The sequence below is a fragment of the Rattus norvegicus genome, chromosome 1, assembly GCF_021556685.1.
Source record: "Rattus norvegicus strain SHRSP/BbbUtx chromosome 1, alternate assembly SHRSP_T2T, whole genome shotgun sequence".
NCBI classification, from domain to species: domain Eukaryota; kingdom Metazoa; phylum Chordata; class Mammalia; order Rodentia; family Muridae; genus Rattus; species Rattus norvegicus.
In genome coordinates this window covers 163609154-163629313 of record NC_141534.1, presented here as the reverse complement: position 1 = coordinate 163629313, position 20160 = coordinate 163609154, and the positions used below count along the sequence as shown (strand labels likewise).

General features: G+C 48.5%; 1 protein-coding gene across 15 annotated transcripts in view; it reads right to left on the bottom strand.

Moving 5' to 3' along the window:
- Window positions 1–20160, bottom strand: part of Tenm4 (teneurin transmembrane protein 4) — a 700311-nt gene that overhangs the window by 206560 nt on the left and 473591 nt on the right. For all 15 annotated transcript variants that reach the window (XM_087558479.1, XM_087558500.1, XM_087558515.1 and 12 more), the window contains 1 exon segment: window positions 10338–10593. In XM_087558479.1, coding sequence (XP_087414605.1) covers window positions 10338–10593 — 256 coding nt within the window.

Sequence of the window (20160 nt, the reverse complement as noted above, 5' to 3'; positions counted from 1 at the left end):
CATACAAACCCCACGCGGCTGGAAGCTGTGCACATCCAACTACAGTTCTCACTGAGCTGGACTGCAAGGTGCCGAGCGGTGGGCTAGGCACATCATGGCTATTTTCAAAATAGATGCTATTGCAAGGGAGTCAGCGTGATCCCAGTACAGTAGAGGGTGGTACTGGGATGTGGAGTTCTCGAGGGACTTGCCAAGGCCACCAGAAGCAAGGCTCGAAGCAAGAATCTGAACTTGTGTATCTGGGTCCAAAGCCCAGTGTTCCCCTCTACTTGACTCATCCCACATCTACTAAAGCAACATCTGGAAACACCCACTCGGCTTCTCTGCTGCATTGTAAGGAAGGAGAACATTCTGGAGAGTTGTACACTGCCCAGGCCCAGCAGAGCCCCAGGGACTCCGTTGGTGGGCTGAGATAGGGCCAACGAATCTGTATTTTTCTTAAGTCCCTATTGACATGGAGCCTGGTTTGAGTCTTACCGTCCCTCAGCTGTGTGAGAATGGGGCAGTAACTGAAGATATAGGGAAGGGCTCTTTGTCCACTGTGGCATTACAGTGCTTATGCACTCACCTGACTATACCCCAGAATGAAGACGCCACCCCTGCCCTTCTGGGTCTCAACCGTACCTGCTAGGTGATGCCATTCACCCTCAAGGGCTCTGGATCCCACTTCCAGCTAGTGTCAGGCCTGTGCTGTCTCACGATAAGACATACTAGACAGAGGAGAAATGGCAGCGAGCCAGCTCTAGGTTCTAGTCCTGCCAAGGGACCCATCTGCCTCCTACCAGGCCTTAACACAAAATACTCAGAAATGAGGCCTTTTTAATGCCACTTTCCTGATGTGTGACTTTGGTACCAATATTAACTTCTCTTAGTCATCCTTCCTACACTCTGGGGATTATATCTGGGGATTATGGTTGCCATGGGGTCAACTGGAATGATGCTAAGTGTAACAGTCGCCCCATCCTGTAGCCTATATCATACATGGTCTGCTCTTCTCGAGCTCTGTGAGTGACTCACATTTGTTCCCCACCCCCACTCCTATCAGACCGGCTCTGTCAGCTCCCCTTGTAGCTGGTGGGGCATGGCTCAGAGAAGCAACTTTTCTGAGGTCATATCACATGGTGACCAGGTGGCAGAGTTTGTCCTGGAACCAGACTGGTTAGGGCCCAGAGCTCAGGGTTTCTGCTCCACAACCCTGTGCACTCTACCCAGCCTGACTTTTGCCTATCACCTCCTCAAACCAAATAGAGAGGACCATCTGGAAGTCCCAACACCCCCGTGACAGTGGAGGATGGAGTGACACTGGTTTGTAGCTGGGGCACTGATAACGAGGCACTAGTGGGTCTTGCTCTGTGGAGGGTCACAAGATACAACCTGAGCCCATCACTACCAGGATTTCCTGCCATGAGCCTCCCACAGTGCCTGGGAGGTGTGCAGGGATTGGAAGTCCCTTGAACACCTTCATTATTCTCTTTAGGTGGGTAGCGCTGATAATGAGAGGCCTGAGAGACAGGCAGATTCTGAACTGCATCACTCTGAGAATCTATTAAAGGGTGGTAACTGTTTACCTACATAACCAGAAGGGAAATATGTGGATCCCTCCTCTCTGCCCTTAACCCTCCCCAGGCCTGACCAGGCCCATAGATATTAGGAGACCTGATTTGGATTGCTCCCCCAAAGTCATGCTCCTGGCTTCAGACACACTGGTTTCCTTGCTTCTCTCAAACAAGGTAAGCCTGAACCGTTTGTCAGTAAATATTCCCAGAGATCATACCCTCTTCCAGAGCTAGGACTTCTTACAGGCAAACAGCAGCTCCCCATCTTTATCCCCAGCCACCTCTTGCTGACTCTTTTGCACTGGTTGGTACACACACGCACATGCACTCGCACATGCACACATGTGCATTGGCACACACACACACACACACACACACACACACACACAGAGTGATGTTGGAGAACATTATCTGCATAGTATGTTTCTTCCTCTTATAATTCCAGTTGTCCTTATGTCCAGCTTGTTGCTATGTGCCCAGAGGAGAAGACTGCCTGGTATGTGCATGCAGCCACTAAACAGATCTGCGCTTTGGCGTGGCTGGGTTCGGGGTAAGCAGGAGGGGCCTGCCAGGCAGATGGCAGACACACAGTCAGTGCCTAGAGACAGCAGCCGGTGGAGGGTATTATTATCTCCTCTAGTCTCTTGTTTTAAGAAGGAATTTTGGTCTCTCTTCATCCTCACCCACCATGCAGAGACCCCACAGAGTTGGCTCAGAGGACCTGAACAGAGTTCTGCTGCCTTCCTGCCCAGCCTGCTTCTGGAAACACTTGACAACAGCCTATATTCCAGAGAGTGCAGCCTGTATCTCATAATCACCAAAAAGAAACAAATAAGAGTGCTTTTTTGAAAGGGCCAAGAAATAAAAATCAGAGTGTTCATGGTGGGATATTTCAAGTGGCCAGATCAAGTGTGTGTCTATTTACTGTGTGTCTATCACGTGTGCACGTTCACGTGAGATGTTAATGTGTGCCACTGTAGTGAATGTTGGAGGGTAACCTTGGGGCTGACCCTTGGGCATCTTTTTCTTTCTTTGAGACATGGTCTCTCACTGGCCTGGAACTTGCTAATTAGGCCAGGCTGACTGGCCAGTAAGCCTCAGGGATTCGTCTGTCTCTATTTCCTCAGCAGTGGGATTACAGTGTGTGCTTTCACATCCTGGATTTTTATTTGAGTTCTGGGGCTCACACTCATGTCTTCATGCTTGGAAAGTAAGTGCCTGACTGACTGAGCCTTCTCTCCAGCCCTATTTTAACTTTTACAATTTAAAATAGAAACATGTTTAAACAGGGAAAGGGCTGACAATCATCACTTCAAAGCCCAGAGCCGGAGGATAAGAGGACAGACAGGGAGAGGAGCAAGATGAAGGACTTCTCAAGCTACCTGGCGATGGGTCTCCTGGAAGTGCTTCTGACAGCATGCCGTCATGGGCATTCCTCATTTAGGTCATGGCGGGATTTGGGGACAGGGACACGGCCATGGCTGAAGGTGATGGTGATTCAGAAGATTGTGGTGAAATAACCTTATTCTATACTTTTGAAACCTAGTTCTGGATCAATCCTGTGGTTGATGAAGAAGCTGAAGTCCATGGAGACATGTGCCCTGAACTAAACCCACACAAGTCAGTGCAGTGGCAGAGCAGAAACTGAGTCACGGGTGACCTGATTCCCAGCTCAAGGATCCCCTAAATTTTCTAACCCCCAATACTTTAGATGTCTAGCTCCTCTGAGAAATCAAAGGCTCCTGGAATTTTCCCATAGGAACACAAGCTCTTGAGCTCACTTGGGGTCACAGCCCTGTGTGGCTCCCTGCTCACCTCTGATGGCAGCTCAGGTATGGACGCTTGACTTACGATTAGGTGTGATTTTGTGTGTGGGCGGTATTTCTATCTCAGTGTACAGACTTAGAACCTGAGGCTTGGCAATACTTTTCAGGGTCACATGGAAAGGAAAAGACAGGAACGGGGTTAAAGCAGGTGCCCTTGACTTTGGCCCTAGCTGCACTGGGTTTGGCTGGCAAGGGCTGTGCTATTCTAGGAGCAGAGAGGGATTTGGTTCCCCTTACACACAGATGAGTCCCTGAGCAGCCTGAAGGAAGAGCTGCTGGTATCAGCCGGGCAGGCGGAATTTGCCTCGAAAGGGGAAAATGAGTGGCTTTGGGAAGGGAAGTCCCCTACTTCAAGAGAAGTAGGTCTTCAGGATGGCCCCATCCGATAGCCAGTCTGGTTACATAAGCCAGTGTGCTGGGTTGTGTTTCTGTCCACAGAGCTCCGGGGCAGCCACCATCATATCCGACTGCCATCTGAGTGGTGTGGGACAGTAGGACTCATAGCCTATGTGTGCAGCTGACACTTCATGATGCACGGTGTCAGTGTCTCAGCCACACTTATGAGGAGTAGAGATGTACCTGATGCTGAGAGACATAAATGAGGAAAGGAGACGATGACGACGACGACGACGACGACGACGACAACAACCAACCCCTAGATCTTGCAGACCACAGCTATCCTCTGAAAGGCCAGTTTCACAATGCTACTACTTAAAAGCTGTGAACTCTTATTGACCAACTTCTGGGATTCTGGCCTCATGACCTCAGGAAAGGTGGGACCCCCCTTTTCAATGTCCTGAGCCCCTGGGCTGCTCACTTCTGTCATTCTCAGGAGATCCCGGTCCTACTTCACCCAGCTATTTACTGTCTTACTCGGCTCCTTCCTTTTTCTGGCTCTGTGCCTGTGTCCCGCTTCTCTCGAGCTGAGCATTCTCTCTGCTGACACCTGCCAATGGGTGCTCTGGGAAGTCGCCTCACTTTTTACTTAGTCCTGGGACAGGGTCTCATTATGTAGCCCCACACTCACCATCCTTCTGACTTAGTCTTCTGAGTGCTTGTGCCATCACATCTGGCCCAAGAAGACACTTTAAGTGATCAGGAAGATGGCTTTGGACAGTGGCTGGATGTGGAGAGTTTGAAGCCAGATAGCTCACTGTTTTAGCCTTCCCATGTGCTGGCTGAGGGTCTAATGCAAGCAACTTCAATGTTTTTATGATTCAGATCCTTCCTTTTCTTCCTCAATTAATGGGAAGTGGTATGTGTATTTGTGTGTTGAGTGTGTGTGAGTGTGAATGTGCAAGAGTGTGTGTATGTGTGATATGTGTGTGAATGCATATGAGTGGTGTGTGTTATATCTGATGTGTGTGTGAATGTGTGTATGAATGTGTATATATAAGTGTGTGTGTGTGTTCTAATGAGAGTACTCACTCATGCAGAAAAGAGTTAGGGTGCAAACCGTTGTGAATGGCTGCTGCTAAGACCAGCCCCTAGCTGGCATCTTGGAAAATGGACTTCAGGAGGCTTCCCTTTGTGAACTGACACAGGTGATTGCTCCATTGTGTACAAACTACGTATTCAACTCAGTGTTGCATACATGTTTTCCTTCCAGGAGGGCGTAATTTCAGTCTGTTTCAGTCAGAGGCTGTCCCTGTGGCAATCCCCAATATAACCGTGGGGCACTAGGTCCCTACTGGGCCTCTTGCCTGGCAGCTTTTGCTGAGGGACCAGGGTGTGCCTATTTCCGGTGACTCCATGAGGTGAAGCCTCTGGAATCTTGGGCCTGGTTTAAGCCCTTGATTTCACCCTACACACCTCTCCTTTACCAATTTTGCCTCACGTTTTTCACCACAGTGAACTCAGAGCTATACTCATGGCAGAGTATCATGAGCCCTATTTACAAACTGCCAAACCTGGAGTGGTCTTGGGAACCTCAAACATAACTGTGTGGGTGGTGATGAATAGGTTATATGTGGGAAGTACTCTGGGCACCACTTGGGAGCTCCCAGGGAGGTCTGTGTGTCTGGCACGGTTATGGATGCACATGGAATTGTATCTTTTCTGTGTTTGTTCCACTCACGCATTATCTTTGGGATCCATCTTCCCTTCAGAGGTCTACCTCCCTCTAGAAGATTCTTGTATAGCAGGACTTTGTCTTACATCTGATCAAATTATTTAGTGACAGAGACTTTCTATTCAAACTCTTCAGTGCCTATTTTATAAATAAAGCAACGAGGCTCAGGCAGGTTAAGTGACTTTCTGAGGTTGCCCTGCCTCATCAGAAGGCATCGTGTCTCATTTGGGGAACCACGATTGGGTTGGCCTGGAGATTGCTGGGTAGCCCTCATTCCTGAGGTTACACAGGCTATTTCCCAAGTTCAGTATGAAGAAAAATAAAAGGCTCCAGGCTCCTTGACTAGGCCTGGGATGAGCTGAGGCAGAGCAGAGGTCTGGAAGCCTTCTGTTCAGGCTTCCCCGGAATCTGACAAGAACCTGATGGGTTATTAATCAGACAGTCCCTATGAAATCAATTAAGTGCTTGATGCTGCAGCCAGTCAAAGGACTGGATCAGGGGTTGGGGGACCTTTGGCTCCACACAGAAGAATCACAGATGTTCATGTAGGGCTTACTCCAACTCTAGGGGGCACAAGTAGGCCCAGGCTCCTCCCTAAAGGACTCAGTTAATCCTGGGGACTGGCAGAGCTTCAGGAGGTACAAGAAATGAGCACGTCTACAGAAGCCCGCTCTCTCCATCCTTCTGCTAGCTCTTCTTTTTCTTCCAGGATGAAATGCAATCCCTCTTGGTCATCCGACCAGCTGCTGTGGTATCTGCACATTGGCTTAGATTCTCAGCATGGGCTCTGCTTAACAACGAGGGAAGAGTATGTGTGTGTGTGTGTGTGTGTGTGTGTGTGTGTGTGTGTGTGTGTGTGTGTACTTAGGAGCCTCTCCTGGGTATTAGCAGGACGATATCTGGGGACAACCTGTCAAGTATGACTGCTTTATTTGGGGTTCCTCATTTTCCCCTCCGTACCCATAGGACTTCTGACTCTCTTCATCTCAGTCACATGACTCTAGAGCCAATGGGAAGCTGTCCTTTTTCCCCCACTCGAGTTTCAGTTAAGCACAGTTAATCACCTATTTGTCCCATCTTCACTTTTTTTACTTGTGTGCTCATATTATAAACTCCCACCATGCTGTGTTAAAGACTGTGTCACTTGCTGTGGACCCCACAGCAATAAAAACACAGTATGTCCCTCAGCTTCCTCCGCCATGACAATCTTTTGCAAGAGGCTGTTCTCTCAGATATCTTAGCACATAGTAGGCATCTAGTGAGTATTTAATGATGAAGACTACTACTGTGAATTCATGGAGCCCCTAACACAAAAGCCAGATGGTGGAGGACGGTGGGTTAAAGATGGCTGCCCAAGCTTTGAGGCTTCTCCGATTGAGAAGTGAGGCCTGTTTCCTCTCCTCTTGAAGCTTGCTGGCCCATGGCAACGTCATCTAACAAAAGACTGGACAATTAGTGCTGTGTCAGTTCTAGGCCAAGCTTATAGGAGGATCAATGGCTTCTGTCTCAGTATCTTGGAACCCTGATTCACAAATAATGAAGTTCAGACGATCACAGGCAGAGGTCCTGGGGCACCTTAGGGGTGAAGGAGTCCCCACAGTCATGCATAAGGCATGCACTGCTAGCTGAAGACCAGTTGACACCACTTATACCATAAGGAGTCATCCAAGACCCTTCCTACCTTCTGACTTTCCCCATGAAGAACTGGACACATGTTTCCTAAGCCACTAAGTTGGGGACTTTGTCATGGAGCAATAGGCAACTGGAACCAGGAATTACTGTTGTTTTCAGGGGTGAATATGTACAAGGTCTAGGTGTACTAGTGAGCTGTGTATGTGGGTATGGCTTAGTGGTGGGTGTGTCTGACCCTGAGGACTGCGCCTTGAAACAATCTCGATGATGGTCTGTTATAACCTCAGAACAACAGGCCACACTTCTGCAAATCAGTGAAGGGACAGACCCTGTCCTCTCCTCCTCACTATGCTGGTTGGAACAGACTTATGGTTATTTACTCAATGACTTATTCACGAGTTGATACAGGGAAGCAGAGCTTTGTGAAAATATGGGAAATGGCTCTTGCTATGTGTTTTGTAGATGCTGGGTACAGCATATGTGTTTCTTACATTTATATCTTCCTGCCCTCTTTGAAAAGCATAATTTTTCTCCTAATCTGTCAATGAAGAAATCAACGCATAGTGATGGTGAATAACTCACTTAGCTAGCAGATAAATTAAATTACAGGTCTCATGTGGCTGAAGATAGCTATAAATGTGGCCTAAACCATTAACTTACCTAAAGCATTATGAGGTGTGTGTGTGTGTGTGTGTGTGTGTGTGTGTGTGTGTGTGTGTGCATGCGTGCACACATGTGCACATGCATTTGTGTTGTTCTGTTTTGTTTTTTTGGTAACTTGATTATATAGCTCTTAAGTGTGAGCTTTGCTGATGTGTCATGTTGTCACATGACATGCTTGAAAGCCAAGGTAAGAAAATGACCCATCGACGTTAAAAATTCCACAATCTTTCCCTGATGCTCAGTTGCTGACTCCGCCTGCCAGACTCAACAACTTTCTCTCTCTCAGCTTCATCTTGTTACTCTGGTGCCAGCGGCCTGCTAAGGTCAGCATTCACATGCAGAATTCTGACGGTGTCATCCAGCAGAATTGGCGCTGCTCTCAGTCTGGGGGCCATCTTGAGATGCACAGCGTTCTGGAGTCACAGACACAGCCTTCTTCAGCTATTCATCTGGGCTTTGGGAATAAGTGCGACTCAGCTAGACCAAGAAGTGGCAGCTCTGGTGAGGACATGCAAAGGCCTGTGCAGAAGCCTGAAAGGGCATAGGCTTGAGGAGGGTATATGTATACACTGAATATTAGACACACGCAGTCTAATTACATATAATAATGCTGTGTGGATGGTGATGAATGCATGAAAGGGTGCGTGTGCTCACATGTAACTGTAGATTCAGGAGACTGTTTCCTTTTGCTTATTTGATTTGCTACAGCCCTATGATAAACATTATTTATCTGAATAATAATGAAAGATAAAAGCACAATTTCTTGCATCCTCAGCAATGGAGACAGGAGGATAGAGAATCAACAAGGCAGGAAGAGTTGTAGCTGATTGGGCAGAGGATGTGAGCTGGGATGATCTTTACACCACATATTGACCCCCTGGAAAACCTCTCTTGCTGCCCCTCTTCTGCCTCCCTTACCTTTGAGAAGCGTACAGACTCAAAGGAGGAAGTTCTACCTTGCTCCCAAGTGAGAAAAACGAACATCCAAATTGTAAGAGTGGCAGTCATGATCCATGCAGATAACTAGACCCGCTGATTAGTGCAGCATTTCCATCAGCTGCACCCTACTCAGTGAGCGCTGAGCATAATGGAGACGTGATTGGCTACCCTCAGTGGGATGACAATGAATCCACTCTGTAGCTGGTGAGGGCAGGAGAGGCATTTTAAAGGATATGAACGGAAACAGTAGTAATCAGGACACTGGGCTGGGTCACGGTTGGCTGATGTCTCTGACAAACTTGGGCTTGGAAAAATGATTCCACAAGAATGAAATGTGACCGAGGGATTGTGAATTTGGTCGTGCAGACCCACATGCTCCAACACCATGCCAAGACCATCACCATGATCACCTTGGGTTGGGCGGAAGCAAATGTGCGTAGGTTTTGTGTGAAGGCTAATTTCACTTAAGTGTGGTTTGCCTTTGCACTCCTCAAAAAGAACAGGAGTTTGGGAAAAGAAAACCTATGTGTTCATCCTTTAAGAGAGGGGGGTGGAAGAAGTGTTGTTGGGCTAGCCTGGGACATTTCACCAGTGATTTAGAGGACAGGGAGAGGCCATGCCAAAAGTGCTTTGTTCAGGTGGTGGAAGTATATATAAATCAAATTCTTTTATCTTCCTATGATTTCTTAAGTGAGTTGCATGGTTCTTACACACACACACACACACACACACACACACACACACACACACACGCCATTTTGGAAAATGGTATTTAAAGTACAGGGGAGGAAGATGACTGCAGGACCCCAGACTGCCTGCAGTCCCTGGGCTGAAGGAAACATCCCATTACACTCCTGGAAGAAGGCAGTGAACCACAGAGTAACAGCCCCGGACAGAGAATCAAGCACCCTGGGTTGGAGTCCCAGCCATGTATCAACCTCCTGTCTGACCTGTTCTACTACAGGTCTCAACTTCCAGAACTCCTGGGTGGGGACATCACATGAAAATCCACCTCTTCAAGATATGAGCATTGATTGCATGACATCACAGTACGAAAGCCCGTGCTACCAATGCTGCGAGAAAAACCTTAGGGGCTATCACTACAAGCAGAAGGATTGGGACATCAAGATGGGAGATGGGAAATGGGGAGTGGCCTTCACAGAGTTCCTGTCACAGTCCAGATGGTCTGATGCTAGGCACAGGGGAGTGAAAATGCGTACAACTGGCTGAGTTGAGGACCCAGACAAAGTGGAACTGCGTGTCTACCTTGTCCTACTTTTGTGCCTTTCTCCTTTACACACCTCTTGCCTGGTTTTATAGAAGCCTTGCCCAACTTGCTTCCTTGTCATTGCACAGACAAGGCAGGTGATGTCTGAGAGTCTATCAACTGGACCAAGACCATACCTTTCGTAAGCAGCAGGCTAGCTCAGCCCTGGTGGGTTCTAAAAGTCTAGCCTTCCAGAGCTCTCTCCTACCACTGGAGAGTAGCAGCCCGAGGCCAGGCCTTTCATACCAGCTTCACTGAACAGATATGAGGTAGAGACATATTCCCTGCTGGCTTGGTCACCATCAGACCCTAGAGTCCATCTGGTCTACCCTCTGCCCACCTAGCCCACCTGTGCCTCCCAGCCTCAGTCTGCTGGGACCCACCTGGTCTCCAGTGGGATGTTACTGTTGAGTAGCCAGTTGTCCTGGGCATGAGTTGGCTCCTGGGCGCTGCCTGCTGGGGGCTCCCCGGAGAGTGAATGGTCTGTGGGTGCTGGGCTGGGGTTGCTCCTTGGGGTGAAGTTACCCCTGTTCAAAGAGTTGATGGAGGCCGCGTGGTGCTGGTTGGGGGTATGGGCGTGAGGGAGTGGTGGTGGAGGCGTCCGGAGCCGAGGGTGGTTCTGCAGGCCGCTGGGATGATCTAGGGAACAAGCAGTCATGGTCAGTGAGCTACCAGCTGGGTGCGGCCCTGGGGGGACAAACAGCCACAGAGGACTGAACAAGACTGCAGGGCTGGTCTAGTGCATCCGGTACTAGAAATCACATATTAATTCATTCAATCAAATCTGAGGTTCACAGATAGTTCCGAACTCCTTCTGTTCTCTGCATGTGATAGGGAAATAAACAAAATAAAAATTCCCACCCCACTGAACTCAAACTTTAGGAGTGAAATAAGAAAGACGATTTTGAGAGCAAGTGTGAGAGAGCGAAAGCAGGTTTGAGCATGCGAGACTCCAGTTGTCAATATCAGCAACTTTATTCCGACCAACAACTTCACCTTTGACCTGTCACACTTTTAGGGTTTGGGTCTTTAGAGCCCAGTCCCTCACCAGTGGCTTCCTCACTTGAGAGTGAGTGTATTTGAGATGGAAGGTCTGGCACCCTGACCCACATTTGTTGAATCAAGAACCCTGGGGTCGGGACCCCAGATGATGGATATGCATGGTTCAACCTGAAAATCCCTGATCCTGTAGATGGTGCAGAGTAAATGAAATTAACAAGACAGATAAGTGCAAGGAACAGCTGGCTGAGAGTCCAGCAAAGCTAAGAACACAGAGCCAGGGTAGAGCTGTGTCTGCATGAAGCCTGTGAAGGTGTAGAGCAGCCTGCCTCAGGGAGAGGAGGCTTTTCAGCATAGTGAGCCATGCTGTGTCTGGGTGGATAAAACCCACCAGTACACTTACTGGGCTCACACGGTGTGCCAAACGCCATTCAGTACAGATGAGAAGACAGAAGTATTTTATTTAGTTCTTGTAGCTGCCCAGAGCAAGGGGGAATTGCTATCATTAATACGTAGGTTAAAACAAAAACAATGAGAAAGCCAAAAGCCTGGTCTTGGAATGGATAATGCAAGTTCCCAATGGCAATGTGGCGAAGCAGATTCTCTTTGCAAATCAGACGTTGCTGTAATGCTGGTGGGCCTGGGGGAGAATCTTTCCCCTTCACCTAAGCTACTCACAGAGTGCCTCCTCTCACGAGGCTGATTAGTGTGATGAGGGAAGAAGTCAGGAAGTTAGAATCCAGCCTAGGTTCTGCCAACATACAACTCTGGACAAGTCACTGAACCTCTTTGAGCCTCAGTTTTCGTATCTGTGAAATGGGAAGGGCATTTATTACTGAGATGATAGTACTACAATGAAACCAAACTGGCAGTCAACAGGACAGAAATATATTAATGGAAGATATATCACTCTGCTTTTCAGATGAACTTTTACAGTAGGTAAAGAGATACAAAGTGAATCTGGTGGGAAACTGAGGGAGTAGGTCAGAAGTAGAAGGGAGAAGGAAATGATTGAAAATCTATCCAAAGGTACTACCTTCATTCCAAGCTACCACCTGTAGTGCAAAGTCTGTGTTGGGCTTATAGCCCTCTGGACTCTGATGGATTTCTGCCTTCCAGCCTCCTCTTTCATCAGCTCCCCTATAACTACCTACTCCAGCCATGTGGCCCTCAAAGGTCAGGCACAGTGGAGGTGGTTCAAGGGATTGAAACCAGTGCAGGAATGGAGGGTCCTCAGAAACCATTGAATGTGAAGGAAGCCCTCTCTTCCCTGAAGATGCTGAAGTCCTGGGTCAGCAGAGTTAGCACAGTTGTCCCTTGAGGGGAGGGGCATGATGGGGAGTCCCATGAGGAGGAGAACATGGAAGTCAATCTGACTTAGACAGGTAGAGTATCCACTCCTCTCCTAGTGAACAACAACCCTGGATCTAGAGAGTAAGCATGGGCAGGGGTTGCTGTGCCCAGATCTCCTGCAGCCGCTCTTTTGGTTTCAGACAGGATCTCCCTGTGTAGCCCTGGCTGTCTTAGAACTATGCCAGTGGTGCTCATCCTGCAAGTTACCACCCCTTTGGGGGTCAAACAACCCCTTCACAGGGATGGCATATCAGATATCCTGCATATCGGGCATTTACATTATGATTCACCACAGTAGCAAACTTACAGGTATGAAGTAGCAACTAAGTAATTCTATGGCTGGGGTCACCACAACATGAGGAGTTGTATTACAGAGTCCCAGCATTAGGAAGACTGAGAACCTCTGCACTATGTAAACCAGAAGACGGACCTTAAACTCAAAGAGATCTGCCTGCCCCTGCTATAAGCAAATAAACACACACACACACACACACACACACACACACACACACACACGGTTGCCAGGGTTCTTCAGTACCTTCTTTTATTTTATATGTGCAGAAACCCTGAACACTGGTGTCTCTGCTGACTCTGAGAGCACAGGGAGGATCCCTTTGAACGCTGAGCATAGCCGTGGGTCCCAGAAAGGGGTTTGGTGTCCCACAGCCCTGAGTTCAAGTTTTGTTTCTTCCACTTACAAGCTGTGAGTGTGGGCCTGACGAGGCGTTTCCTGACTTCCCCTCCCATGCATGCTTTGACACACACACATGCACATCATACATACTGTGGCACAAATGTGCACACATATATACATACACATATATGGGTACATACACACACATACATGCATTCACAAATGTACACACCCATAAATAAATGTAAAAAATTTAATGTAACATTAAAAAAAACCCTCTATGATATCTATCAAGTCACTGGCCTTCTTCAGACTTGTAGTTTTCTGGAGATTTCTTTCTAGAGACAATGCCCACCATATAAGGATGCTTTGAGATTCAAATGAGATGCCTCGTGTCTGGTGCTCAGCACAGTGCCTGGCACACAGCATTTTAACTATATGCCGACTTCTTTCCTGCTCTGGGGACCAAACCCAGGGCCTCACATGTGCCCGACAAGTGCCCTGCCTGCCATGGATCTGCATCTCAACCCTGCCAACAGTAGCTGCTAGTCCACAGTAATGATAAAGGCGCATGAATGAATAAACAATAAACAGCATTAAATGTCACCATGGAGATGACTCCAGCATTTTACACAGAAGTTCTAAAAAAAAAAAAAAAAGGAATGAAAAGGAAGAACAGGGAAATACAGCACAGAAGGGCAGTGGGCAGTAGGCGACACCCTTTTATTATGGCTGATGGATTCCACTGGGGCCAATCCACTGACTTCTGGAAGCTAGAAAAGTGCCTAGAGCTCAACACAGATCAGAAAAGTGACCAGAATGCCTGGCCCTGACCCTCTGAGCTAGGCCAAGGCTTCAGGGTTTCAAAGGGTAAGACTCCTTGATGCCTTAGATGAGTCTCTCAGAGCAAGTGAGGACCGATACCAATCTCTCTCTCTCCTGGGCTCACAGTAGGCCCCGGGGGAGCTCTCTGCTTTGTTCGGGAACTGATGGGCTCTCAGATAGAGAGACACCCCATCCCCGACGTGTAAGTTTTAGGTGGTGGCTGGTTGAGAAGAACACAGAGTGTAACCCAGGAGTGTCACAGAACGGCTTTGGCCTCTGACAGGTGATGTGACAATAGGGCAGGTCACCACTTCTCCAAACCTCTAGGTGCTGACTCATTTAGAAAATGCACATGTGTTAGAAATGCCAATTAAAGGTAGAGAACATGGCCACAAACATGGTCAACTTGGAGGTGCTCAATCTACTTAGACAACACCTATGGACAGGAACTGTGTGACGTCATCATACATACCAGTTCACATGTATCGAGGGCTTACTGAGTGACAGACACTAAGTGCTTTACTTAGGAAATCTGTAACAGCTCCAAAAAAGAAGAGGCTGTTGTTAGTCCTCACAGAAAGCACTCGCCCACATGTACAAAACTATTAAGTGACAGAGGCAGGATTTGAACTTAGGCAGACTGGCTTCGAGCCTGTAGTGTGAAATCCTTCCCTTGCATCTGCCGAGTGGATTGGGACAGGCTAAGTGCACCCAGCAATGTCTGTTATACCGGGAGGTCCTGACGAGTCTTGATGCCTATCATCCTTTCGCCTGGTATTCAGCCCCCGGTCACCTGGAGGCACAGAGAGTGGCTGTTTGTGGGGTGACCCATGGCCCGTGTCACAGTGGGGCACTCCAGGCAGAGAATCACAAGTGTGCAAGGTGTTAGAAGCCTAAGAGAGCATGGTGCTGGGGGGCACACATTCAAGTGTGAATGGCTGTGTGGGTTGTGGGTGAGGTACAGAGAGGGAAGCAGGCCCAGGTGGTGGCTGTCTGGAGGCAAAAGCCTAGAAAATTGGGTCATCACTGGGAAGGCAGGGACTGGTGCTACGGCCACTTTAACCCTGGTGGAGGCTCTGAAGCAGATGGAGGATGAGGCGGGTGGAGGATGAGGTAGGGGGAGGAAATAGATGCACAAGCATGCCCCAGACCAATGGCAGGGTGCCTTCCTAGGAAATGGATTGAAGTGGAGTAGGCCACACTCATGAGAGAATAAAGTGTGAACTTTCATAGCTTTGGCTCAGCCATGAGACCCAAGCACTGAGACCTAAGGACATCAAAGATAGCGCCAAGAGAGGGTGCCAGGTCAGGTGCCCTACTGCGCCAACTCTGCCAAACCGTGGACAGGTACCCAAAGCTCTCTTTGCTTCAGAGTTAATGATGGCCCCACTGTGAACTGCGGTCATTAATCGGGCCCTGAAGATCATCTGATATGAAAGATGATAGTATTTAATTATCATAAAACACAAAAACTCTAGCTGCCTGAGCATGCCAACAGAAAGAATTATTTGGCTTCCATTAAAATGCCATCGACCAGCACTGACTCGGGATGGTGATGTAGAGGCGCTGAGTGCCTTGCTAATGAACCTTGGCCTATAAGACCAATTTAGACAGACCGGAGAGTCCTTTGTCACCACAGTTCGCAGCGGCATCTGATGGCCTCGCTTCTGATCGCAGGTCGGCCTCCTTTAAGTTGTGGTGTCATAGACAATTTATTTGACTTGAGTTTTAACTTTGTCACCTGTCAGAGGTAGCTGGCCAACTGCAAAGTCCTATGCCAGAGTTAGAGGGGATTATCTTTGGTAGTTTGTTCCCATCTAGAATGCGTTCCAATCTAAAAGCAAGCTGTGGCGTGAGCAGGAAATGAGGGGTAGCTCTTGGGGTATGTTTTCAGTTCATTCAATTCCTCCCTGTATGAAATGTCTGCCGTTAACTTTCACTGGCATTCCTTAATGGCTACTGTACAGGAATTCTCAATGGTATTTGGTCTGGCACACTAGGTGGACATAGTGAGAGGGAAGCGAGTGGGAGTGGGGTAGCCCCTGCAAAACTTATCATACTGGGAAGAACACAGAGCCCTCACGTTGCAAGATGGCTGCTTCACTTTCTCATTTGTGTGAAGCAGAGTGAACACCCAGACTATGACAATGGATGCACTGTACAGGTGGGGCAGTGAGGCAGTGCACTCCAAAGCCTGGCTGTGTGGTATAGTGCTTCCTTTTTAGGGGACTACAAATGAGGAAGGGCTGTTTCTGGTAGCCGTGCTGGCAGGACACAGTCAAGGTTGCTGGCAAATTCATACTGGTTTGCCTGTCCCAGAGGCATGCACCACAGTGGCAGGAGTCGGGTAGACGGCTACTGTATGCCTTTCCTGTTTGTATCACTCTTGCTTCCAGATCATTCTGTCCTCTGATTGCATGCCTGAGAACACCCTGTCCCTGAGCTGAATCTCAATAGGTTTGTCTCACTGTGAGGCCACTAGAATGCTTGACACAGGACAGCAGACTGAAGGAAGACCCCTCTGCTCAGTCCAGTGCAACACACTCAGGTCATGGTCCCCACCACGGTCATGTTTCTCCAGGTTACAAAGCAGATGCAGTTGTTTAAGAAACATCTAGGAAGAACGAGAGCTGGAACTGGGTGCTAAAGGAGGGGAAGGCTAATATGTACAATAGGGAGACACAGGGTACCCAGGTAGGCGGCTGCTGTGAGCGAAGGCTGTGGCTGAAACTGCCAAGATGGTGTGGGGACCTGGCTGCCTGGAGCAGAGTTCTACTGAGAGGTCACAAAAAAAGCAAGTCTGGAGTCTGGTGGTGGCTTTACAGGTGCTCAGAGGGCTCACTCTGACTTCCAGACTTTTAAAGTCAGTGGTAGTAATAATAACGGGGCAGAAGCCTCAGGCCATGGAATGGACCTTCCTGCAGTTCCTGTCCAGCAATGGGTGCCCTGCTGGATCAGGACTCAGGATGGGGTTGGGTGGAAGACCCTGATCTCTCTAAGCAAGTGAGGAAAGCAGATCCAAGACTGTCAGGTAGAGACAGAATCAGCAATGGTCTCTACCCCCAGGGTATCAGGAATGCCCAAACTAAGCTAAGGGCATCACAACCCACGTTTTCTAAGTGTGGCTAGCTTGGCGGACTCCGAGCTGAATAGTGTCACTATCTCTCAGCGCATACCCATCTATATATGACTTCTGACCCTGTCAGCAGCTAAATTTTTCTGTGACCTTGAGTAAGGCACCTAATGTACTTGAGTACCAATTTCCTGGACTGACAAACAGGAAAAGGAAGTAGAGGGAAACCTCTCTAATTCTAGGATGCAAGACTGGATCATGGGTGTAGGGTGAACCTGTGATGTTTGCTCATCAGCATCTGGTTGCAAAAGATACTCCCAGCATGCTGTGTGTGGGATGTACTGTAAGGCTAGGTACCAAAAAGGTAAAAGAGAAACAGCCTACTTCCTCCTTCCCTGCTTCCTGTTTCCGAGTCTCCTGCAAGCTTCCCTCTGGATCTAAGTACTGGTGCTGGAGACAGAGGTGGGCTAGACAGGCTTTCTGCTGTAAAGTTGTAATAGACTTGTTGGAAAAGGCCAGCTGAAGCCAGAAGCATTGGCGGGGGCAGGAGTGGGTGGGGGGTGGTCATTTCTGGGTGTATGCATTCCCTTAAATCTATGTCTGCCTCAAGGCTGAATTTGTTCTGCGAGAACTTTGTGGCTGTCAAGTGAGCTTTCCTTCCTGTCACTCTCACCTCCGTAGCCTTTTCAAAAGTGGTCTGACCCATAAACAGTCAGGTCAAGTCCTAAATCAACAAAGGGCCACAGTTGATATGGTAAGACAGGAGTGATTGCAAGTGTGTGTGTGTGTGTGTGTGTGTGTGTGTGTGTGGTGTTCAGTAGGCGTATGATGCACAGATGAACAGATACACAGTCCATAGAGTAAAGAGGCAGGCAATTCTCAGGCTGGGCTGCTGATAGGTGGGGTGGGCCTAGTGGAAGCTCACAGACCAGGACCATCTCACACATCGGAGGGCGACCCTCCTCTGGACTGTTTTGTGGTTCCCTGGCTTCCTGAGGAAGGGGATTGGTCCTATGAGGACAGAGGGAGAATCACTTCCGTCAGCCTGGAAATGAGAGGGTTTTACAGAAGTGTGTGTGTGTGTGTGTGTGTGTGTGTGTGTGTGTGTGTGTGTAAAAGAGCCTGCCAAGAGCTCAGGACTAACATTCCAAGCCCCATGGCTTATGTCCACACAGTTTACCTGCCAGGCAGTTAAACGCCCAATTACATCCAGTGTAGCAGAGTTCTGTATTGAAGAACTTCCCTTTTTAGCTACTAACTCACTCATGACTTTGGACTTGTCTATGAGAAAAATGGGCTTCCTCCATTCAATGGTAGTCTGATAGTTTGATAGACTGATTCTCTTTCCTCCTCTCAGGGAATGTCTGAATGAAGATGTCAGGATGAGCAGCTCTGCTTCCCTCAAAAGAAATGGAGTGGATTGCCTTCGTGGAGTGCTTGACAGATAAATCAGGGCCAGACCAGGAGGTTGAAGCCAATGGCAGTCCAATTTAAGAACCAGCAAACTGGATCATGCCACTCCCTGCCTTCAAGCCTGTGGATGACTCCACTGCCCCCTGGATAAAACCTCTCACCCTGCAGCCTCAGCTCCACCACTGCAGGCTAGTACCCACACTCTCCACTCTCACTCCATGAAAGTTGCCAAGGGGAAGCCCATCTTAGACCCCTCATGAGGCTGTGTCAGTTACAGCTTTGCAAATGCTGTTCTGATTGGAAGGCCATATTTCCTTCATCGCCAGGCTGACTCCAATTAGAAGCTGCCTCCTCCAGGAAGCTTTCTGTGCCTCCCTTCCCCCTACTGTGAGGTAAAAGCTCTTCCTTCAGGTTCTTCAAGCCTCCATAACTCACTAAGTCGTCTCCATATTCTTAATGCACACAAGCATACAGTTTGATGGAAGGAAGGGGGCCCACAAAAAGTTTGTGATGTGCCCAGTTTAGAAGGGGAGAGGACGTTTGAACCTGAAGTCATTCAGCCCTAACCGTGGCGCTCACAAACCGCATGAGCCTGCTCTAGGATCTCATGCCATTTTAGCCAGCCTGTCGCTGTCACCTAGGTGTGCCAGAGTTTAGCACAAGATGAAGCCATTTCTTCAGAATTTACTGATGGAAATAAAGGGGAGGGAGAGAAGGGAACTTGAGGGATGTGAATTTTCCTCCTGAGAGTACTCTCTGGGTGAGGAGAATCAGGAAACATGACCTGATAAACTACCCTGACCTTCAGCGCTTGGGTCTGTTTCTATAACACAGGCTGTCGCCTGCAGGAGCTCTGAGAACCGTGTCTTTATTTCTTTTTCATACTGTCTCCAGTTGCTTATGAAAACATAAAGTGTTTACAGCCACCTCAGTTACCAGCTGTGCCCCCCTGTGCAGTTTGGAGAATATCAGGTCAAGTGTAAAGAAAAGATCGGGCTGCCCGGAGTACCTAAAGCCCTCCTTCCTCCTGACACTGGACAACAGCATTCCAGGGCAGAAGCCTGTGATGCTGTCTGTGGGTCTTCCCCCTCCCCACAAGGGAACAGTCACAATAGAAAAGGAACAACACCAAGAAACAGGCATTATTTTTGCTTTAAAGCCTGGGGATCTGTAGCTCTGCCTGGCTCTGTGGCTTAGCCAGTTGTCACAGTCCATGGACAGAGAACCTCGAGCCTGGGTTCAGAGGCCAACCCAGGAAGCGCTCCAGGCTTTATGGAGCTAGACGTGAAACCTTGCGGCCATAGCACCGTCCAACCCAATCAGGTCTCAGTACGGCACAGTGGCATCTGGCTCACATGATAGCCACCTTCCTCCTTTAGGACCCAACATACCTAATGGGAGAAAAGGCCAAAAGCATTCAGCTAATTACCAAGGCCAGCCAGGGAGGTACCTTTTATGATTCACTACACATCATGTGTGGGCTTTTTTCTGATTCTTGTTCAGGATATTGTGGGCAGGTATTCTATTCGTTAACATCCTGAAGGCCAGTCATACCGGAAACAGGAAGCACTCTTGTCCTCTTTTAGCCCTCTGTGAAGTACACAACTCTGCCCCCAGGTCACGGAAACATGTCACTAATACCAATAATGGTCTCAAAATATTAGATGGTAGGCTGCTGATTATTCCATTAAAACCATTGGTACCGAGTGCCTTTGAGGCAGGAGGAGGAGGTACAGCTGCGTGTTAGGAGGATGGGCAGGGACTGAAATAGCTGTGGACTCACAGAAGTGACTGAGCTCGTCTTGTGGCATCTTCCTAATGTGAAATATCTCGGAGATGCTAGTCCCAGGGGACAGTGTTCACAGAAGAAAGAGCTAAGAAAATGAATACATGACCCATCGCACCTGCA